This window comes from Salvia miltiorrhiza, chromosome 6 (genome assembly GCF_028751815.1).
Source record: "Salvia miltiorrhiza cultivar Shanhuang (shh) chromosome 6, IMPLAD_Smil_shh, whole genome shotgun sequence".
Taxonomy (NCBI): Eukaryota; Viridiplantae; Streptophyta; class Magnoliopsida; order Lamiales; family Lamiaceae; genus Salvia; species Salvia miltiorrhiza.
Window position 1 is genome coordinate 4,484,566 of NC_080392.1, and position 19,822 is coordinate 4,504,387.

The following is a 19,822-nucleotide window of genomic DNA, read 5'->3' on the forward strand; positions in this document are numbered from 1 at the left end:
TTTTATTGATTTGGACATTTTTACCCTTAATGAGGCGGACCGGGTAGGATCAGGCACACGGGTCGCGTACCGGGTCGGGTTAGGCACTTACGACACTAATAGTGTCATAAGTGCCAAGATTTTACTTGGTTTTATTTTGGATTTCCGTAATAGTGCCAAAAGTGCCAACGGAAATTTAAAATAAAACCAAGTAAAATGGTCCTTTTGGCACTTATGGCACTAATAGTGCCATAAGTGCCATACGTGCAACATAAAAATACAGAAGCAACAGCAATAGAATCAATAAATCATAAATGGATCATCTAAACCCTAAATGGATAATCTAAACTCTAAATGAAACATCTAAACCCTACGGGAAAGTGTTTAAAATGGTCCTTTGGCACTTATATATGGCACTAATAGTGCCATAAGTGCCATACGCGCAGCGGACGCTGGCTTTTCCTCGCCAGCGCGCAACTCACCCATAAGCTTCCAGCAGTCGTGCAATCATCCCAGCGGCCGAGTAAAATGGGCAAATTAGGCATACCACCTAATTAATGGCCATATTTTGATGTTTTAAGATTAAGGGACAAAAATTGATTTTCAATCTCCATTATGGCCATTTGACTACATTGTTTCTTTTTCTTTCTTGATTTCAAATTATTACTATTAGTCATTTGCTTTGTTATCTTTAGTTAAAAAAATTTAAGCTTTGCAACTTTATTTTGAATAGGGGAAAAATTATAAAAAGAAAAAAAAAAGATATTTGAGATTGAAAGTTTTAAATTAATGTCATTATCAATCACAAGCTCTAGATACGACCTAATAACTACAACTTACTAACCTCTAATTACTAGGGTTGCCACCGGTTCATGAACCGGCGGTTCAGGTTCAAAAATTTCATGAACCTGAACCGGCCCGCCTAAAATTTGAAGGGCCAGTTTTCGAACCCTGAACCGGCGGTTCCGGGCCGGGCCGAAAACCGGCGGTTTTCGGGCTTTTTTCCTTTTTTTAAAATTTTTTTGTATTCTTTTTTAGGGAATTAAATGATTTGTGATGACATTTCAAAATTTTTATTCAACTTAAAATATAAAATATAAACATGTGTTGAAATTGAAAATCTAAACATGTAATATTTTTTATGTCATATATTAAAATTAAATGACTTGTGTTGAAAATTTATAAACATGACAATTAATATATTTTTAAATAATATTTTTTTTATGTCATCTTAATTCTTAAGTAATACTTGTGTCATCTTAATTAATATCATGTCATTTTTTTAAATTTATAACAAGTTATAAACTTATAAAGTTGACAATCAAAATATTTTTTTTAATTAAATGACTTGTGTTGAAAATTGAAATACAATAAAAGAAAAATAATTCTAACACATTGACAATCAAAATAATGCATAAAAATTGATATCTTTATTGAATTTATTCTATGTACAAAACAAATATTACAATGATACAAATTACAATCTTTAAAATTGAATAAGTAAACTAACTAATACTAACTAAATAACTAATTCATTATAATAATTCCGGAAGAGAGTTGTCTAAAAGGGGGAAAAAATAGAGTTTAAAATTATTTAGGACCATTATCTTAAGGCTATTTGCAAAAATAGGCCACTATTTTTCGGACTTGCAAAAATAGGCCAATTATTTTAGTTTTTGACATTTTTAGGCCACATTTGAGCTTAATTAAGCATTTATAGGCCACTTTTTGGGACCAAAATGAGGCCCAAAATAGCTTGATTGGGTACACATGTGGCCTAAAAATACAAAAAACTAAAATAATTGGCATATTTTTGCAAATCCGAAAAATAGTGGCCTATTTTTGCAAATAGCCCTACGATAATGGCCTTAAATAATTTTGATCTCGGAAAAAATAATAATAATTAAGGGCTTGAGCTCAATTTTAATATAAATATTAAAATTTTATATTAAAATTGAGTGGCCTGCGCGCCCGAACTGGCGGTTCAGGGTCGACAAATGCTTGAACCTAAACTGGCCCTTAACTACCGGCGGTTCGGCCCTGAACCGGCCCGGTGGTCAACGGTCCGGGCCAGAACCGTTGACCACCGGGCCGGTTCAGGACCGAACCGCCGGTTCTGGTTGGCCCTTGGCAGCCCTACTTGAGTATTTCAAAAAGGTAATTTTTCCAAAACTATCAGTCTATCTCTATGTATTTCTTGAAGGCTGTTACTAAAACTAAAAATGTTCTTGCAATCATTTAGCTTTCTACATGTTGTTCGAAGCAATCATGAGGCACTTTTAATAAATTTTTATATTGGGAATATTCATCTGTCACATGCATATCTAATGCATCCTTAGTGTCTGTGTAGTAACAATATTAATCCTTAGTATCTGATGCATCCTTATTGAAATTTAAGAAACTTATAACCATCCTTGAAATTTCCTTATTAATGTTACTATCTCAGTGTCTGAGTAACAAAAATGTTGGGAATGTGTTGCTGCAATAATGAGCATTGAAGATAATGGAGGGTTAAGCATGTGTAAAGGTGTGACTCATCTCTATTGAAAAACTTTGTAAGGACAGAACATGCACCTAAAAATTCTGTAAGTAAAGAATAACATGTACTATTATGCTAAACTCTATTTTTTCTCTCTAACACAGAAATGTTATCTCAAAGACCTATCTAGTTCAATGTACATCTTCATTGTCAATATACACCTTATCATGTAGTCCTTCCTGACCTAGCTGCACTGCACACCTTCTTGTAGCACTTCTCCCGATGGAAAAAATTCAGTGCGCCACACCTAGTACAGAGCCAATCGGCCTACAAATAGTATAAAGCAAGTTATGCATCATACACTAACCATGCATTCAAACTTTGAACACTACTAACCTGAGTTCCCAGAGTTTTCGGTCTGGGTGCATTGCAACTCCTCATGTTGCAATGCGTCGTCCGAAAGGAATAGTTTACATTCCCGCAGGTGGGACAGAACCAATCACCTTCTCGTAATACAGGCCTAGACACCTGAAATTCTGGTCGCAGTGCCCTACAACTATTCCTCTATTGCAGTACATTCTTCTTGAAAAATTAATGTTGCCGCAGACTCGACAACACCAATATCCTTCTCTAGTAGATCCAGGAACACTTGAGGCCTATACAATTACATTACAAAATATTGAAATATCACTGAGGTTTCAATAAAATTACATGCTAGGTCTTACCATAGGCTCATGTGTAACATTATTAACTGGCACAAGTATTCAGTCTAGGGCTGCCACCGGTTCAGGAACCGCCGGTTCCGGGCCCGAACCGACGGTTCAGGTTCAAAAATTTCATGAACCTGAACCGGCCCGCCTAAAATTTGAAGGGCCAGTTTTCAAACCCTGAACCGCCGGTTCCCGGGCTTTTTTCCTTTTTTTTAAATTTTTTTTGTATTCTTTTTTATGAAATTAAATGATTTGTGATGACATTTCAAAAATTTTATTCAACTTAAAATATAAAATATAAACATGTGTTGAAATTGAAAATATAAACATGTAATATTTTTTTTGTCATATTTTTAAATTAAATGACTTGTGTTGAAAATTTATAAACATGACAATTAATATATTTTTTAAATAATATTTTTTTATGTCATCTTAATTCTTAAGTAATATTATTAAAATGCGATTTTATTATAAATGGGAAAAAGGGAAAAAGAACAAAGAAACCCTTGAAAGCACAAAAAAGCAGACTAAGGGCCGAGCCTCATTAAAACCTTTTCATGGAAAACCCCGTGGGAAAAACCAGAAAAGGAAAAAGAGTTCTCGTCAAAAGACAAAGACCACGACCAGAAGAGCGGAAAGGAAAGTTTCTGAAACTCCGGCCTAATCATCGTCCCAAAACAATCCCGGCTCAAAAAGTCACAACCGAAATAAGAACACGCAAAGCAACAAAGATGATGGCCGGTGAGAGCCCGTCGCCGTCATCCAAGAAAAAGAAAAAATAGTTGAACCTCAGTCGGTAAGACGCTGTAGTAAACCAACCGAGCATCAACCACTCCAATAGACTAATCCAAAACAGCCCCATGTAATCAATTCTTCAAACGAACGCGACTATGAGTCGCCATATCTAAAGACACCGCAATCTTTATATCCTCAATAGCAAAGGGCCACCACCCTTCGATCCGGGCATGATTAGCCATAATATCCGCCACACTATTTCCTTCTCTAAAAATATGCGAGATCTGAAGTCGAAAATTTGAAAGCCAATTTAAAGTCTGTTTCCATAGCGGGAGAAATCGCCAAGGAACATTCAAGGAGCGAGAATGCAGAAGCTGGACAACATAAGACGAGTCTGCTTCAATCCAAAGCCAGTGCCAACCACGAAAATTCGCAATTCGAACGGCATGCATGATCGCGAAAAGCTCCGCTTCAAAAGCGAACCCCGAACCCCATTTATAGTGATAACAACCACGAACCGCACCCCAGTTATCGCGGAATACACCGCCTGCGGCAATGCTTCCAGGTTTCCCAAGCGCCGAACCGTCAGTATTGACTTTAATCCACTGCCCCGCCGGTGGCCACCAATGAACCTCAATCATCAAAGGTGGCGCAAAAGCGCGCATAGCAACCCCAATTCGCCTAAGCACCAAATAATCCTGCCAAGAGTTATGAGAACGCCCAAGCTTAGGGAAATTGGAATCCATCTCCTTAAACACAACTTTCAGGAACCCAAGAATCAATTTTGGATGGAAACTGGCCTCATTAAAAGTCACTTGATTGCGGCAGTCCCAAATTTTTCAAATAAAATTAATCACTCCAGCTTTCCAGTAGGACCGAACCAACGGACTGAAATCCGTGTTCCATGCAGCAGCCAACATGGTATGAATATCCAAGCAGTCCAGCATTTGCGACTTGGCAAACCAATCAAAGAAAACCACCCAAGTCTGCCGAATAACACTGCAATTCCAGAACAAGTGGTCAATAATACTTGTGTCATCTTAATTAATATCATGTTATTTTTTTAAAATTAATAACAAGTTATAAACTTATAAAGTTGGCAAGCAAAATATTTTTTTAAATTAAATGACTTGTGTTGAAAATTGAAATACAATAAAAGAAAAATAATTCTAACACATTGACAATCAAAATAATGCATAAAAATTGATATCTTTATTGAATTTATTCTATGCACACAAAAAATATTACAAGGATACAAATTACAATCTTCAAAATTGAATAAGTAAACTAACTAAATAACTAATTCATTATAATAATTCCGAAAGAGAGTTGTCTAAAAGGGGGAAAAATAATAATAATTAAGGGCTTGAGCTCAATTTTAATATAAATATTAAAATTGAGTGGCCTACGCGTCCGAACCGGAGGTTCAGGGTCGAACCGCCGGTTCGGACCGGCGGTTCAGGGTCGACAAATGCTTGAACCTAAACCGGCCCTTAACTACCGGCGGTTCGGCCCTGAACCGGTCCTGGGCGGAACCGTTGACCACCGGGCCGGTTCAGGGTCCAACCGCCGATTCCGGTTGGCCCTTGGCAGCCCTAATTACTATAAATTAATAAATTCAAATTATAAATGATGATGCTAAGAAGTCTAACACGCATAAATCAGATATGGTATTTCAAGCTCCAGGTGAGATGATGCACGAAAAGTCAAATATAGTCCTTCGAGCTCTAGATGATAACATGGTCTTACAAGGTCTAACATATTCAATCCCATGTCGACCTTTTATGAAACTTAATCAAATAAAAGCATATATAAAATGGTACTTCATCCGTCTCACAAAAAATATTAACATTTGTAAGTGGCACGGGTCTTAAGAAATGTTAGATAATTGAGATAAAGAAAGTAAAGGGATTGTGTTGAGCAGTGTACAGAAATGTCAAAAATATAAATGCGTATGTGTTTTTGATATGGCTAAAAATGACAAAATGTTCATGTTTTAGTGAGACTGAGGGATTATTTCTTTTATCCAAACCCAAAATTAAAATTTTATAGTTAATTTAAAGTGGTTGGGATTAATATAATTTGATCTATACCATCAATTTATTTTGATAAATGAAATTAATTTTAAAAGTAATTATGTAAAAACTATTTCATATATTATAATCATAAAAACAATATAAAATAACTATAAATCAAGATAATTTCCATCCAATATAAATATGAAATCACTTGCCATTTGTATAAAAAATGTTCTATGTAAATGTTGTCTCTATTATTTGTTTTTCAATTTTTTTGTTTTTAAGTTTTGTTTTGTTAATTATCGTTTATTTATTTATTTTGAGTATAAAGTCTAATTGGGGTTCCTTCATTTTTTCTTTCATATCTTTTCTTTTGTTTTTCTCAATTCAAGTTAATTATAGTCTGATGCATTGTTTGTGAAACTTTAAATTGCAGTATATTAAATTATAGAGATAGTTTATGTACTAGTCATACATAATAATAAAAATTAATAGTTGTTTCTAAATGTAATTTTGATAAATTAATAGTCAATATTAAATGTGTTGGACGGAATTATCCCGCCCTTCTAATTTCTCGACACAATAAAAAAATTGAACTAACATATTAACCATAACCAATTGCAACATGAATTAATTGAGAAATACGAGGAAAATGAATTTTGTGAGAAAATGAATTTGTTGAAAAATCATAAGAATGTTAAATTTAAGAATTTTTTAAAAAAAATACTGAAAATTCATGTATTTACATGTAAATAATTTGAATTAAAATGAAAATTCGTATACTTTCACGCAAATAATCCAAAAATATATCTTAGGTTCAAATATTTACCCAATTTATGATAACAATTAGAGTAGTGATGTTTGGACAAAATTTATCCGAACAAAAAATGTTAAATGCTTAAAAAAATCGATTTATTTAAAAATTTTGGTTCAAATTTAAAAAAATTAGTTACTTTTATTGTTTTCTCTAGATTGTAATTTTTTCAACAATTTTTTTAATTTTAATTTTTTTTTGTAATTTTTTGTATTATAAAAATAATAAAAATTAAAAAATTATTAAAAAATTACAATGTGAAGAAAATAATAAAATAAACTAAATTCTTTCTTACTATAAAATAAAAAATTTAAATAAATTTATTTTTACAAAATTTTAACCATATCTTGTTTGGACAAATTTTGTCCAAATAACATTATTGTTACGGTTAAGCCATTAGAGTTAGCATAGGTGAAAGAATCGTAGCATGGGCGAAATGGAACACGTTAGGACCGCGCACACCGATTTTGGCCGACCAACCAAACATTCCGAGTCAGCTCCCAATATATATTCAACTCTCAAACACCCAATTCCTCTTTAATTTTCTTATTTTTATTTTTTCCTTCCTTCTCTATTGGCTTTCCTTTTTCACCAGGGATTTCTTCCATCTCCCTAACAGAATTGGCGTCAAAGATTTTCAGGTGATGGATTTATCATCAGATCGACAAATTTATTGATTTGCGTCGTTCCTTGGTCGTTTGAATTTTGGGTATTTGTATGATTGGTAATTCGTTGTTGGTCTCTTTGGATCGGGGGATTTGGGGTAAAGCTTCTGATCAATGAATGATCTTCTTTGGGGATGTTTCTGCTTTTTTTAATCTTCGATTGGGATTTCGATTTTTCCTCAACTGTGTCGAGTGAATTTTGGAAATCTAGTTTTTTTTTTTTTTTTTTCGTTTTCCTTCCCCTTGTTTCTTGAATTGGGGTTCCTTTCGCGATCTGATGCATTTCTGTGATTGAATTGAACTAAAGTAGAAAATTCGTTTATCGTGATTCTTTGGCGAGCTTAGTAATGAAAGAAGAGAAGAAAAGATTTGTTTTTTATCTTCTTCTTTTTTTCTAATGTGTATTTCGCTTAGACATGCAAAGGTTTGTGATTGTTGTTTCCTCTTTTATACTTGATATGTTCACTCAGAATCGTGGCCTTTGTAGCATATCTGATAATAGATAGTTGTTTAGAATCTGAAGTTGCAACACTGTTATTATCTTTTGCTTAGCTGAAATAAATTCTCCCAGTGAAAGATAATGCCCCAAACATTGGTATCTTCTGGTTCGAATGTGTTGATGTGTATCAGTGTATGCTTGCGAGCTGATTTATAAGAAATTTGATACTCTGCTTAAAGATCTAGAACTATTTTTTCATAAAAGACATTGTTATTCAGGGAAATTGCAGATTAAGTATTTCCAGTTACATACGAATTTGCCTTACAGGGAGCTCCTAATTTGTTTTGGAATTTCTTAAAGTTGTGTTTGTATTCTAACTTCGGTGTGTGGGTTCGACTATCATTAATTGATTAGTGACTCAGTGGTTTTTATGAAGTTTTTCAATATTTTTGGGATATAATCGAATATTTAACTTGTATCATTTGAATTGGTGATTTTAGAAGTTTTAATTTTTTTTTAATACTTTTGCAGGATAGAACCTTTTGAGCTCTAGAGATGTTAGAGCAGTTACTCATATTTACAAGAGGAGGTTTAATCCTCTGGACTTGCAAAGAGCTTGGGAATGCTCTTAGAGGATCGCCCATTGATACCTTGATAAGGTCCTGCCTTTTGGAGGAAAGGTCAGGTGCTGCATCGTACAACTATGATGCCCCGGGTGCTTCATACACGCTTAAGTGGACATTTCACAATGATTTGGGGCTTGTTTTTGTTGCTGTGTATCAACGTATTCTCCATCTCTTGTATGTCGACGATCTGCTCTCTATGGTTAAGAAAGAGTTCTTGGAGATTTATGATCCAAAGCGAACTTCATACAATGACTTCGATGATATATTTCAACAGCTTAAGAAGGAAGCTGAGGCTCGTGCAGAGGAAATGAAGAAATCAAAGCAGGTTGGCAAGCCTATGAACAATAACATTGCTAGGAAGCAAGGAAATGTGCAAAATGGAAACATGGATGGAGGTAATAAAAAAAAGAGTGGAGGTGAATCTGGAAATGATGCTAACGGTGACAGGTTCAAGGGCCGCCCTTTAGAAAATGGAAATCTTAACAATAATCATATTGGGAAAGGGGAAGCAGCTACGCTGGTTAAAAATAATGGAAAAGAGAATGGGGCTTCCAATACTGGTGCTTTTGATGTAAATAAGCTACAGAAGCTTAGGTCAAAAGGTGGAAAAAAAACTGAAACTGTTGCTAACAAGGTTTCTAAAGAGGAACCTAAAAAGACTACTAAAAAGAACAGAGTTTGGGATGATTCACCAAAAGAGGCAAAACTGGATTTCACTGATCCAGGGAGCGAGAATGGGGAACAGCACATAGCAGTTGTAGCCGCAGATCAAGGTGAGAGTATGATGGACAAAGAGGAGATTGTTAGCAGTGACAGCGAAAGCGAAAGCGAGGAGGAAGACACAGCTAAGGATAATAAGGTTGATGCTAAGAAGAAAGGGTGGTTTTCATCCATGTTCGAGAGGTACATTATCAGTCTTTGACCTGTACTGAGCTAATTTTTTTTTTCTTATCTACTTACAACTTGTTCAATCTATTGAATGATATATGAAACACATGGGAAATATTGGAAGAGCTGTTGAGGCAAGTAATGAGTAATGGGTCAAGTAATTATGGAGTGCAAGTCAAGTTGTATTCTTTCATGCATTTTACTGATAAATACGCCCATGAAGAGAGTGTGGGTTTTCTTCTTTGGCCGAACTATTAACAACCATGCTGCATTTCAAGCAAAAAATGATCGTCATTTGTGCTTTTATTTGTACAAAGATACTCCCTCAGTCCACGATAAGTGTGGTGTGGATGGAAGGCACGGGTTTTAAGAAAATATTTGAAGATGTGTATAAAGTGGGGAAAGGGTCCCACTGAATTGATTTGTTAAGTAATTAATAAATGGTTTGTGAGATTGGTGTTTTGTAAATATTGTGTGTGAATGGGGTAAAGTATAAGGGTATATGTCCTAAAATAGAAAGACCACACTTATTATGGATGGACGAAAATAGCAAAAAGACCACACTTGTTGTGGTTGGAGGGAGGATAATATTTTAGCTTACTAACGATGTTATAGAATGAAAACTTTTTAACCTAAGATACTGTCGGAAGCTGCCTAATGGATGTATATTTGCTGCACTATGGTGGGTTTATTTTATCCGTATAGATCTGTTGTTGACTGATTTTTTCTGTTTCAGTATTGCGGGTAAAGCAAATTTGGAGAAGTCTGACCTAGAACCAGCTCTTAAAGCTCTAAAGGACAGACTAATGACAAAGAATGTGGTACGTTATGATGGTTTCTTATCTACTAAGCACCTTCATTCAAAAATTGCCTCTACGACATTACAACTGATTTCTAATATTTTCCTTCACCCATACAAGTTAGCACTGTTGTTTCCTATGCCTGAGGTATAATGTGTTTGTTAACATGTTTCTATTCTTACTTTAAATGGTTGCCAACAGGCAGAGGAAATAGCTGAGAAACTTTGTGAATCAGTGGCAGCAAGTCTTGAAGGCAAAAAGCTAGCTTCTTTTACAAGAATCTCATCTACAGTTCAGGTACATAAGGATGTCTGAACCTCTTCTAACCAACAAAGGAAGGAAAAGTAAAAATATCCACCTCTATATGGACAAATAGGCATAGTTGTAGCTATCTATTTCTCTCGTTCGTATGTAGAATTTCATCAGTGACCTAATACTTCACATGATTCTTCCAGGCTGCTATGGAAGATGCACTTACCCGCATTTTAACTCCTAGACGCTCAATTGATATTTTGAGGGATGTTCATGCTGCGAAGGAGCAAGGGAAACCTTATGTTGTGGTTTTTGTTGGAGTTAATGGAGTCGGGAAATCTACCAATCTAGCTAAGGTAGTCTTTGTTCACATCTAATTCAAATTGATGAATTGACCAACTGCACACTTTTCTTATGATTTTCCCATGTGGCTTCGGCAGGTTGCCTACTGGCTTCAACAGCATAATGTCAATGTTATGATGGCTGCCTGCGACACATTCAGATCAGGTGCCGTGGAGCAGCTGCGTACACATGCACGGAGACTCCAGGTATATTGTAGTACCACACTTGTATTTCACCTTGAGATGTATGTTTTAACTGAAATTGCTCTAACTTAAATGGTATGTTATCTTGGAAACACCAGATTCCCATATTTGAGAAAGGCTATGAGAAAGATCCTGCAATTGTGGCAAAAGAAGCAATTCAGGAGGCCAGTCGAAATGGTTCAGATGTTGTTCTGGTGGATACAGCTGGAAGAATGCAGGTACATGGCACATGTTCTGGTTTTCTATGTGCATACTGATATCTTGTTACTGTTTGGATAATGTTAAAGGTTTTCGGTGTGCCTACTTACGTGTATTTGATGTTCGAAATCCATTACTACATGATCTTATGCTTGACCCCCAAGCTGCTTGATCCGTGTTACCTTGAGTGCATTTTCCTGCCAACTGCGTGTTCATCTGGATATTTTCGTATCTTGCAGGATAACGAACCATTGATGCGAGCTCTGTCAAAGCTTATCTATGTAAACAGTCCAGACCTGGTTCTGTTTGTTGGTGAGGCACTTGTGGGGAACGATGCTGTTGATCAGTTGTCGAAGTTCAACCAGGTTGATTCGTTGTTCCTTTTCATTAGTCCACATTATTACGTACGATACTTATACGCCACTTATCTGATCCTCGTTCTTGAATTTGTACAGAAACTAGGTGACCTCTCGCCCTCGCCAAATCCCCGACTGATCGACGGCATCCTGCTGACCAAGTTCGACACTATTGATGACAAGGTGTGTATTTATCAAATAGTAGTTTTATTTGACATGACATATACAGTTTCCATCAAATTTAATTGATGAAAAATGGTGTGGTGTAGGTGGGAGCTGCATTATCTATGGTTTATATATCTGGATCACCGGTGATGTTTGTTGGCTGTGGGCAGTCCTATACTGATTTGAAGAAGCTCAATGTCAAGTCCATCGTGAAAACGCTTCTCAAATAGATCCATTAGCCTTTGCTTGCTCTTGCTCTTGCTTTTTCCTTCTCATATTTAACTTGGATTTCCATCTACTCTTTCTTTGTTTCTCCAGTTTAACTATGTGGCTGTGATATTACTACTTTACTAATGAAGCTGGATTGTCTCTCTCTCTCTCTCATCTGCATACCAATTAAAGCTAATTTGGAGTTTTCAAATTTTAGATGTTATTTTCTCAGTTTTTTTTGTGGATTTTTCTAAATATAAACATTTTGTTTTGTCTGAAATGAATAATTTAGTGATGATTTGACATTGGCCCCTCCATTTTCAAAATACTAATGAGGGTTAATTATCTAAAATGTAACCAAGCTATGGTAGTGTTGAAGACGATGAGAGATTTCATAAACTTTCTACATAACAAATATAATTGCTCCGAAGTGACAAGACAAATATTTTGATGACTGAACTTAAATGTGGGAAAACTTATGTGGTATTTTGATTGTCATGTGCTATAAAATTGTCAGAAAAATTAAATTAACCTCGAATGATAACAACATGCAAATTTAGTATTCATTTTGAAAGAAATTAAAATTTTGCAACCAATTTGATATAAATAATAAAGTTTAGTAACTTTTTAAGAAAGTAATTAGTGCCATATAAAGATTTACTCCAATTTGAGCGGATTTTAAATTTATTCGAGGTGGATATGATCATGTTTCGTGTGTCCCACTTGTTCCTTAATAAAAATGTCTGATTTTTGGCTTTAAAAATAAATAAATAAATAAATCCGTGCGTTTGAAATTCTTTAACCCAAATGCTAAATTCAGCGTATATCGATCATCTACACTACGTTGATCCAACTCATGCAAGAAATGAGCCATTAATGCGCCTACATACTGTGATTCGTATACTAGATTACTTGAATTTCTTACGTGAAGAAATTAATTATGGCAATTAAAGATATTTCTATATTTATCTTTTTCTTTTTTGGATGGTGATTTTGATTCTTTCATGCTCAACATTATGTCTATTAACGTGAATAGACAATTATTTTAAGTCGTGTACTTGAATGCGTGCTTGTATTGGCCTAATGATAAAGTGATTGATATATCTAGTCTTAAATTCGAGAATATACCGAAAAGTTAACAAATTAAAATATCTTCTTTTCATTTTTTTATCCCACTTCAAGCGTTCTATTCCATTTTAGGAAATTAAGAATAAATTTGTGAGGACGCATGGTGACTTCATCCTAATTACTCCCTCCATCTTCAATTCAAATAAGTGTCATTTTGTGAAATTTTAAAATAAAGTTGAACTAAACTTTCAATTCTACTCATATCTTAATATTAGAACTAAATGCATTCTCTTTATTTTCTTCTCCATTTAATATATGTAAAGAGGATCTGAAAGAGTAAAAAATTAAAATCTTAAAATTAGGAAATATAAGTAAGGGTATAAAGGTAAAATATATATATATATATATATATATATATATTTATATTTTACATAAATAAATAAATAAATTTGAAGACCGCATGACGGAGGACTCAAACCCAAGACCTCAAGTATTGGGCATTAACCTCCTACTACTAGGCCAACTCACACACAGGTTATATCTTCTTTGGTATGTACATCTTGTGTCTAAAATCAATAATGTAACTAATTAATTACACTACAAAAAAACACACGATTACCGACGACATTTTGCCATCGGTAACGGGGACACGGCGGTCGGCAAGTGGCGTGCCGACGGCATTACCGACTGCAAAACGCCGTCGGCATACGCCTCGTCGGTAAACACGCTACCGACGGCGGTCGGACGCCGCCGGCAATACCGCCGCCTTTTCTCGTCGGAGTACGACGGAGCTTCACTGAAACTTTACCGACGGTAAGAGCCACCGCTAATTAGCAACAGTGTAATTGACGTCGGTAACACTCGTCGAACGGGGGCGGAGCACTCACCGGAAACCACCGTGACTATCGCCGTCGCTAATTAGCGGCGGCACCAATGCCGTCGGTAACACGCTGGATGGTCGCCGGAGACTCGCCGTTGAATTTCCGACGGCGATACGCCGTCGGTAATATTAATTATTTTATTCTATTTATTTGTATGTCTACAATTTTTTTTCCGTACTTATACAGTATTGCATAAGTTAGACGAACTTCCGAATCGGTCACCCAACTTCCCAGTGGGTCACCCATTTTACTTGTGCTCTGTGTCAAGCACGCTTAACTTTGAAGTTCTTTTCGAGTGGTCACCAGTACAGAACACTCGTATTATTGATATATCTATACCTATTAATTCATTTAAAGGCTATATACTCACTCATATATTCATAATCTTAGAATATGTGGAGATACTACCTGAAAGATGTTGTTAATTACTAATCGGGTTCGTTCCGTCCTTATTTTTATTGTCGGTAAAACATTTATTTATTAATTAATTACTTTTTTTTAATTTTTTTTAAATTAGTGTAGTTTATACACCAAAAGTATTTTAATTTGGTAAGTGTAATGTGATTTGAATTTATTTGATTACGTTAAATTCAATCATCATCATCGGCATAAATATATAAAACATAGTTAAAATAAAACACTTGAAATATTTAGTTCAATAAAACATAAATGTGAAAATAAAGTGCAAATGTAATTTTGTTCGAAAATATAAATATAAAAGTCTAGCATCATCATCATCGGAGAGAGACCTAAGCAGCAGCATCATCATCATGATGACGATGAGTAGGGGATGGAGCTCGATGCGAGCTCCATCCATACAGCTTCATTAACTGCTCCATTTGGGCAAAGCGCTCCATGAAGGCTTGACGTTCTGCTTGCTCTGCAGCCAATCGTGCCTCTATTGCAGCCCTCTCTACAGCCCACTCCTCTTCTTGCTGTTGCATGCGCTCCTCCAGCGTGGAGATCCGTGTCTCATAAAGCTGTTGAGACACCGCAGAAGTGCCCGTGCTGCGGGTAGACCCCCTACTAGCCTGGCTCTGCCCGACACTTCCGACGCCGTAGATCCTTGACCTGTCCGACTGTACCACCTCCAAATACACCTCATCTAGCCGGTGCTCTCGTCCTGTGGCAGCGGCAAGTCGATGAACCTCGTGCTAATTCATACATAACAATGCATAATTGTTAGAAAATAAATACATTCACTAAATATTTGAATAAACTTAAACACTTACATCAATTCTTGCGTCTCTCTCCGACGTATAACTTCCATCGGCGTACATGTGGAGGCGGAGGAAGGTGGCATAGTTCGGCGCATCCTGGGGGAAGTCAGGCTCCAAACTCTGTTCATGCATGTATTTAAGATAAATAGTAATTATATTATTTGCTATAATATATATATATATACATATATATACATATATATATATATATATACTAACCATATACTGCTGTAGGATACGAGTCGACTGAGATCCGTCCACGTGCCTACTGACCCCTGTACCCTGCCCATCGTGCTCGGACATCCGGTTGGCACGTGCTCGCGCAGAAAGTGCCTGAGCCTCGGGACTCTGCCAGTATTCCTGGAGTCCTGTCCAGAATTCTGGACTCATCCAGGCGGGTCTAGACATCTCTTTCCCTCTGTCCAGGCTCTTCATGAGATCTGACTTGTACTCGCTGATCATGTCGAAGTACCTTTTGCGGGCATTTTTCTCCCACATGTCCCTCACTTCCTTCTCATCCTCGGGCGCCCAAGAAAACTCTTTCTGTTGAAAGAAAGAGACTTAATTTAATATATAACATTTGAACAATATATAATGATAAATTTATGTGTACAATAAATTCAATTATACCCGTAATTCATTAAAATACGCCGTCTTAATATCCGGGTGCGTCTTCTTCCATGTGTAACCGCCTGGGTTATCAAACCTCTTAAATGAAGCAGTGCAAGCTTTGGACAGGCCAAGCGGCTCCATCAATTTACTGTGACAAAGTAATTTGATCAATTAATCATGTTATACGAAAAATATTATTTTTCATTAAAATACTTACCCAGTAGCATCCCTCTCGAACCAAATCCTCCCTCCGTCTATAGCCGATCGGGCTCTGATCTGTGTAGCTGTAGGGCCCTTGGGCCTTTTAGCCCGTGAAGTAGTACCAACCTCTAGAGTCTCGGGAGTCCCAGAAACAAGCGGTCCGGACCCATCCGCTGTCGGCATATACAGTCGTGCTTCCCCGTGAGAAACCCAATTTGTGTAATTCAGAACAAATCCACACCTACCAACATGTTTTCTGACTGTAGGTACATCCAAATACGCTTGATTCTTGCACTTCTTACACGGGCACCTAATGTTACCCTCTCCATCTGTGTACGCCGTTTGATTTCTTGCGTACTCAAGGAAAGTCTCAAGTCCCATTTCAAATGCAAGACGATCATTGTATCTCGCGTACATCCACATACGATTATCACTCATTCTTGCAAATTCTAATTGAAAAAAACAAATAAAATATCATAAATTAAGTTTGTTGGGAGAAGATCCTTAAGAAATAATCAATTTATATCCCAAAGGGAGAAGATCCTTAAGAAATTGATTAAATCTATCCCACAATATATAATAACATAACATTTCATAAACACATAGCATATTTAAAATTCATTAATCATACTTTAATTTAACAAAATTATCCAACATATATAAATTATTCTAACAAATTCATTATATAGTATAAATTAACAAATTAAACTAATTGATTAAAATTAATCACGCTTTATAATTAATAAATTACATTAATAATTTAAAATTAATCATGCTTCATAATTTATTATGAACTAACAAACTTAATCATTCTTCATAATTAATTAACTAATCTAACAAATAAATCTATCTAATTAATATAAATAAATAAATAAGAGAAAAAGAAAGCGTACGGTGGTGGTTTCCGGCGGGGCGTCGTGAAGAAGGCAGCGTAACGGGGTTGTCGAACTAAGACGAAAATTAGTGAAAATAAATTAATTAATTATATATATAAAACGAGAGAGAGAGAGAGAAATACCTGGGCTGGGCGGCAGTCGGCGGCGGCGGCGGCTGGACGGCGACGGGGAAGGGAGGAAGGGGGAAGGGAACAGCAGCGGGGGAGGGGAGGAAAAGAGGAGATGCGGCGCAAAAGAAAACCTCCAACCTAATTTATTAAAACGCTACCGACGGCACTGTGCCGTCACCTTTACAAACAAACAGATTTGAAGTTGAAATTATGTGATAAACGTTCTTATATCCCCGCAAAAGATTTAGCCATTAATTACTTATTCAGCAATAATGAGTTTCATTGAATTGTTAATGCTCACTTCAAGAATATATATACGCATACACACATATGACATATATATTTGTAAAAAAATAAAACTAATTAATAGTACTATTTTTATTTAAAACATAAAAAATTAAATACATGAGTTTTATAAAAAAAATTGGCATATTAATTATGGCTGGCAATAATATGGCCAAACAGATGCAATGGCCGAGTAATAATGGTCATTCATGAACGTTTATCGTTCATTCCCAACATTTCGAAGTCAAATTTTCTTGGAAATATTTATCTTTCAACATTAAAGGCAATTAACATCCTTAAAATTTCAATAATGCTAAATGATTACCCGAAACGGCTCGTTTATTTTCCCTAATTACAAACCAACAATTAAGTACTATATACATATCCCATCCCATCCCATAAATCAAACGATAATATTATGGAAAATAATAAATCTATACAACCACATCGTGGCCATCTACAAACTAGTTAAATATAAAAAATTTGATTTATTTAATTTGTTTTTTAAATAAAAATAGAATTTAATTATTTTATTGTATTGTTTATATTGTACATATGTTTTTTTTAAAATTTATAAAAATAATATAAGAAATAACTACAATATGAGCAATGTATAAATAACTAAATATTTTTTTTATTTAAAAAAATAAATTTAAATAAACCAAAATTTTCTCAATTTAATGTACGAGTGGCCACAATATAGCTTTTTAACATCACTATATTGAAAACGAAAAAAAATTGAAATACTTACTCAAGATTGTGAAATGAGAACTATATATAATGCAACCAATATAATAATACCCCTCATTTTAGATTTTATAATATCAATAACACTAATAATAATTGAACACGTGGCCGCATTTACATATTTGGAGAAACCCTGCACCGAACCAAATTCTTGCTTCTTATAAATGGGGCTATCCTTCCTCAACAACTTCAACCCCATCATTTTGCTCAACAAATCATCTCTCTCTCTCTCTCTCTCTCTGTAGAAATGGCTTTCTGGAAAACCCTAGTTCTCTTCTTGGCTCTCCTTCATTCCTCTCAAGCTAGGGAATTTCACGTCATCGACGATAAGGCTTCATGGCAGATTCCCTCCTCCCCCGACGCCTTCGACAAATGGGCCCAAAACAACCGTTTCGAAATCGGCGATTCCATCGGTAATTAAACACCCTAATCACTTCTTAATCATCACTTTAACTAATTACTTATGCGACTTTTTCTGGTTCTAGTTTTCAAGTACGACGGCAAGGCAGATTCGGTGGTGGAAGTGAGCGAAGCAGACTTCAAAACATGCAGCGCTTCAAATCCCATCAAATCCTTCAGCGATGGAAATACCGTAATTGCCCTCGACAAATCCGGCCCCCTTTTCTTCATCAGCGCCGCCCCCGCTCACTGCCAGAAGGGCCAGAAGCTCCACATTAGGGTTCTCTCCGCCAACCACCACCACCACCACCGCCCCGCCGCCGCTCCCGCCCCGTCGCCAATCGCTCACCATTCCCCCGCCCCTGCTCCCGCGCCGCACAACGCCGCCGCCGTCGCGCTGCGAGCTGGCTTTCTGGCCGCCGCTGCGATGGCTTTAGCTTCAGCTGCTCTTGTTTAGGGCTTTCGTTAATTTGATGCTTAATTAGTTGTGTGCCCTATTTCAACATTAGTGCTTGTATTTCGTTTCTAGATTATGCATCGCATCTTATCATTTGTTGTTAATCTAATTTTTTCTTAATTTCATATTTCTAATTAATGTGCAATATATGCGTCATGCGCCACATTATTTTGTTATTAATTCAGTTCTTAAGAGGACGAATTATGTATTGTTATGTGTTTTCAATATTACTACAAATTTGGAGCTCATGAAATTTGCATATATATCATATACATAACAAAAAATAAAATTTGATTGTGATAGCTATGACGTTAAAAATGGACAGCAAAATTATATTTTTGCTTGGGTATAAATTTGGATAGAATAAACGATAATTTTATATATACAGTATTTTCAAAAATACACAAAATATATAATCTAAATAGAAGATTAAAAAATTATCTAGATTACCGTCGTTTCGTTTGTGTAACTTAAAATATGATATTTACTCCGTTTTAACAAAAAACTGTCAAATTGTGGATGAGACTAGTTTTGATAAAATATGAGTAGATTTGTTAGTATAGCAAGGGTTTCATTTATATCATTATATGTGAGTGGAATTGTGTGGACTCTACTTCTATAAATGGAAGTGATAATTTTTTTTATATATACATATATATGACTAACTTAAAATTGTAAAACTGTAAGAAATGAAATAAAATTAAAACATCTAATTTTATTTAAAATTCAAATTTCGAAGTCAGAGATTGGATTCAAGCTGTGGACGAGTTGGAAAATTGGAATATTAGTTAGGAGTTGATAAGAACAAACGTTAACTAGTACATGCCAAATTTAATTCAAATTGATTCTTATCTCTACCACGGAGATTTTGCTTTAAACATACAATCATTTTGCATTGCATTTCTCATTAACCAGTAACATGCCGTCGCAAACTCACAATTGACATTTTTAAACAAAAGAGATAAATATTTAATTATACATCTATTGAAATGAAAATACATGACTTTGGATATTATCATCTTTTTCCACACAAAAATAGAAGAAAAAATAAATTACGTACCTGCTAT

General features: G+C 35.5%; 3 protein-coding genes across 3 annotated transcripts; 2 read left to right on the top strand and 1 right to left on the bottom strand.

Moving 5' to 3' along the window:
* Nucleotides 1-7,146: 7,146 nt before the first annotated feature.
* On the top strand, nt 7,147-12,048 carry LOC130988081 (uncharacterized). Its single transcript, XM_057911838.1, has 10 exons — nt 7,147-7,376; nt 8,371-9,368; nt 10,090-10,174; nt 10,355-10,450; nt 10,609-10,761; nt 10,846-10,953; nt 11,049-11,168; nt 11,388-11,513; nt 11,604-11,687; nt 11,774-12,048. The coding sequence occupies exons 2-10, from the start codon at nt 8,395-8,397 to the stop codon at nt 11,897-11,899; spliced, it is 1,872 nt and encodes a 623-aa protein (XP_057767821.1). The 5' UTR covers nt 7,147-7,376; nt 8,371-8,394; the 3' UTR covers nt 11,900-12,048.
* Nucleotides 12,049-14,469: 2,421 nt separating this feature from the next.
* On the bottom strand, nt 14,470-16,328 carry LOC130988082 (uncharacterized). Its single transcript, XM_057911839.1, has 5 exons — nt 15,878-16,328; nt 15,679-15,808; nt 15,268-15,591; nt 15,061-15,144; nt 14,470-14,982 (listed from the first exon to the last, which is right to left on the bottom strand). Exons 1-5 carry the CDS (start codon nt 16,297-16,299, stop codon nt 14,578-14,580), a joined length of 1,365 nt encoding a protein of 454 aa, XP_057767822.1. The 5' UTR covers nt 16,300-16,328; the 3' UTR covers nt 14,470-14,577.
* A 1,749-nt stretch (nt 16,329-18,077) lies between these two features.
* On the top strand, nt 18,078-18,960 carry LOC130988083 (early nodulin-like protein 12). Its single transcript, XM_057911840.1, has 2 exons — nt 18,078-18,312; nt 18,385-18,960. The coding sequence occupies exons 1-2, from the start codon at nt 18,147-18,149 to the stop codon at nt 18,753-18,755; spliced, it is 537 nt and encodes a 178-aa protein (XP_057767823.1). The 5' UTR covers nt 18,078-18,146; the 3' UTR covers nt 18,756-18,960.
* Nucleotides 18,961-19,822: the final 862 nt, after the last annotated feature.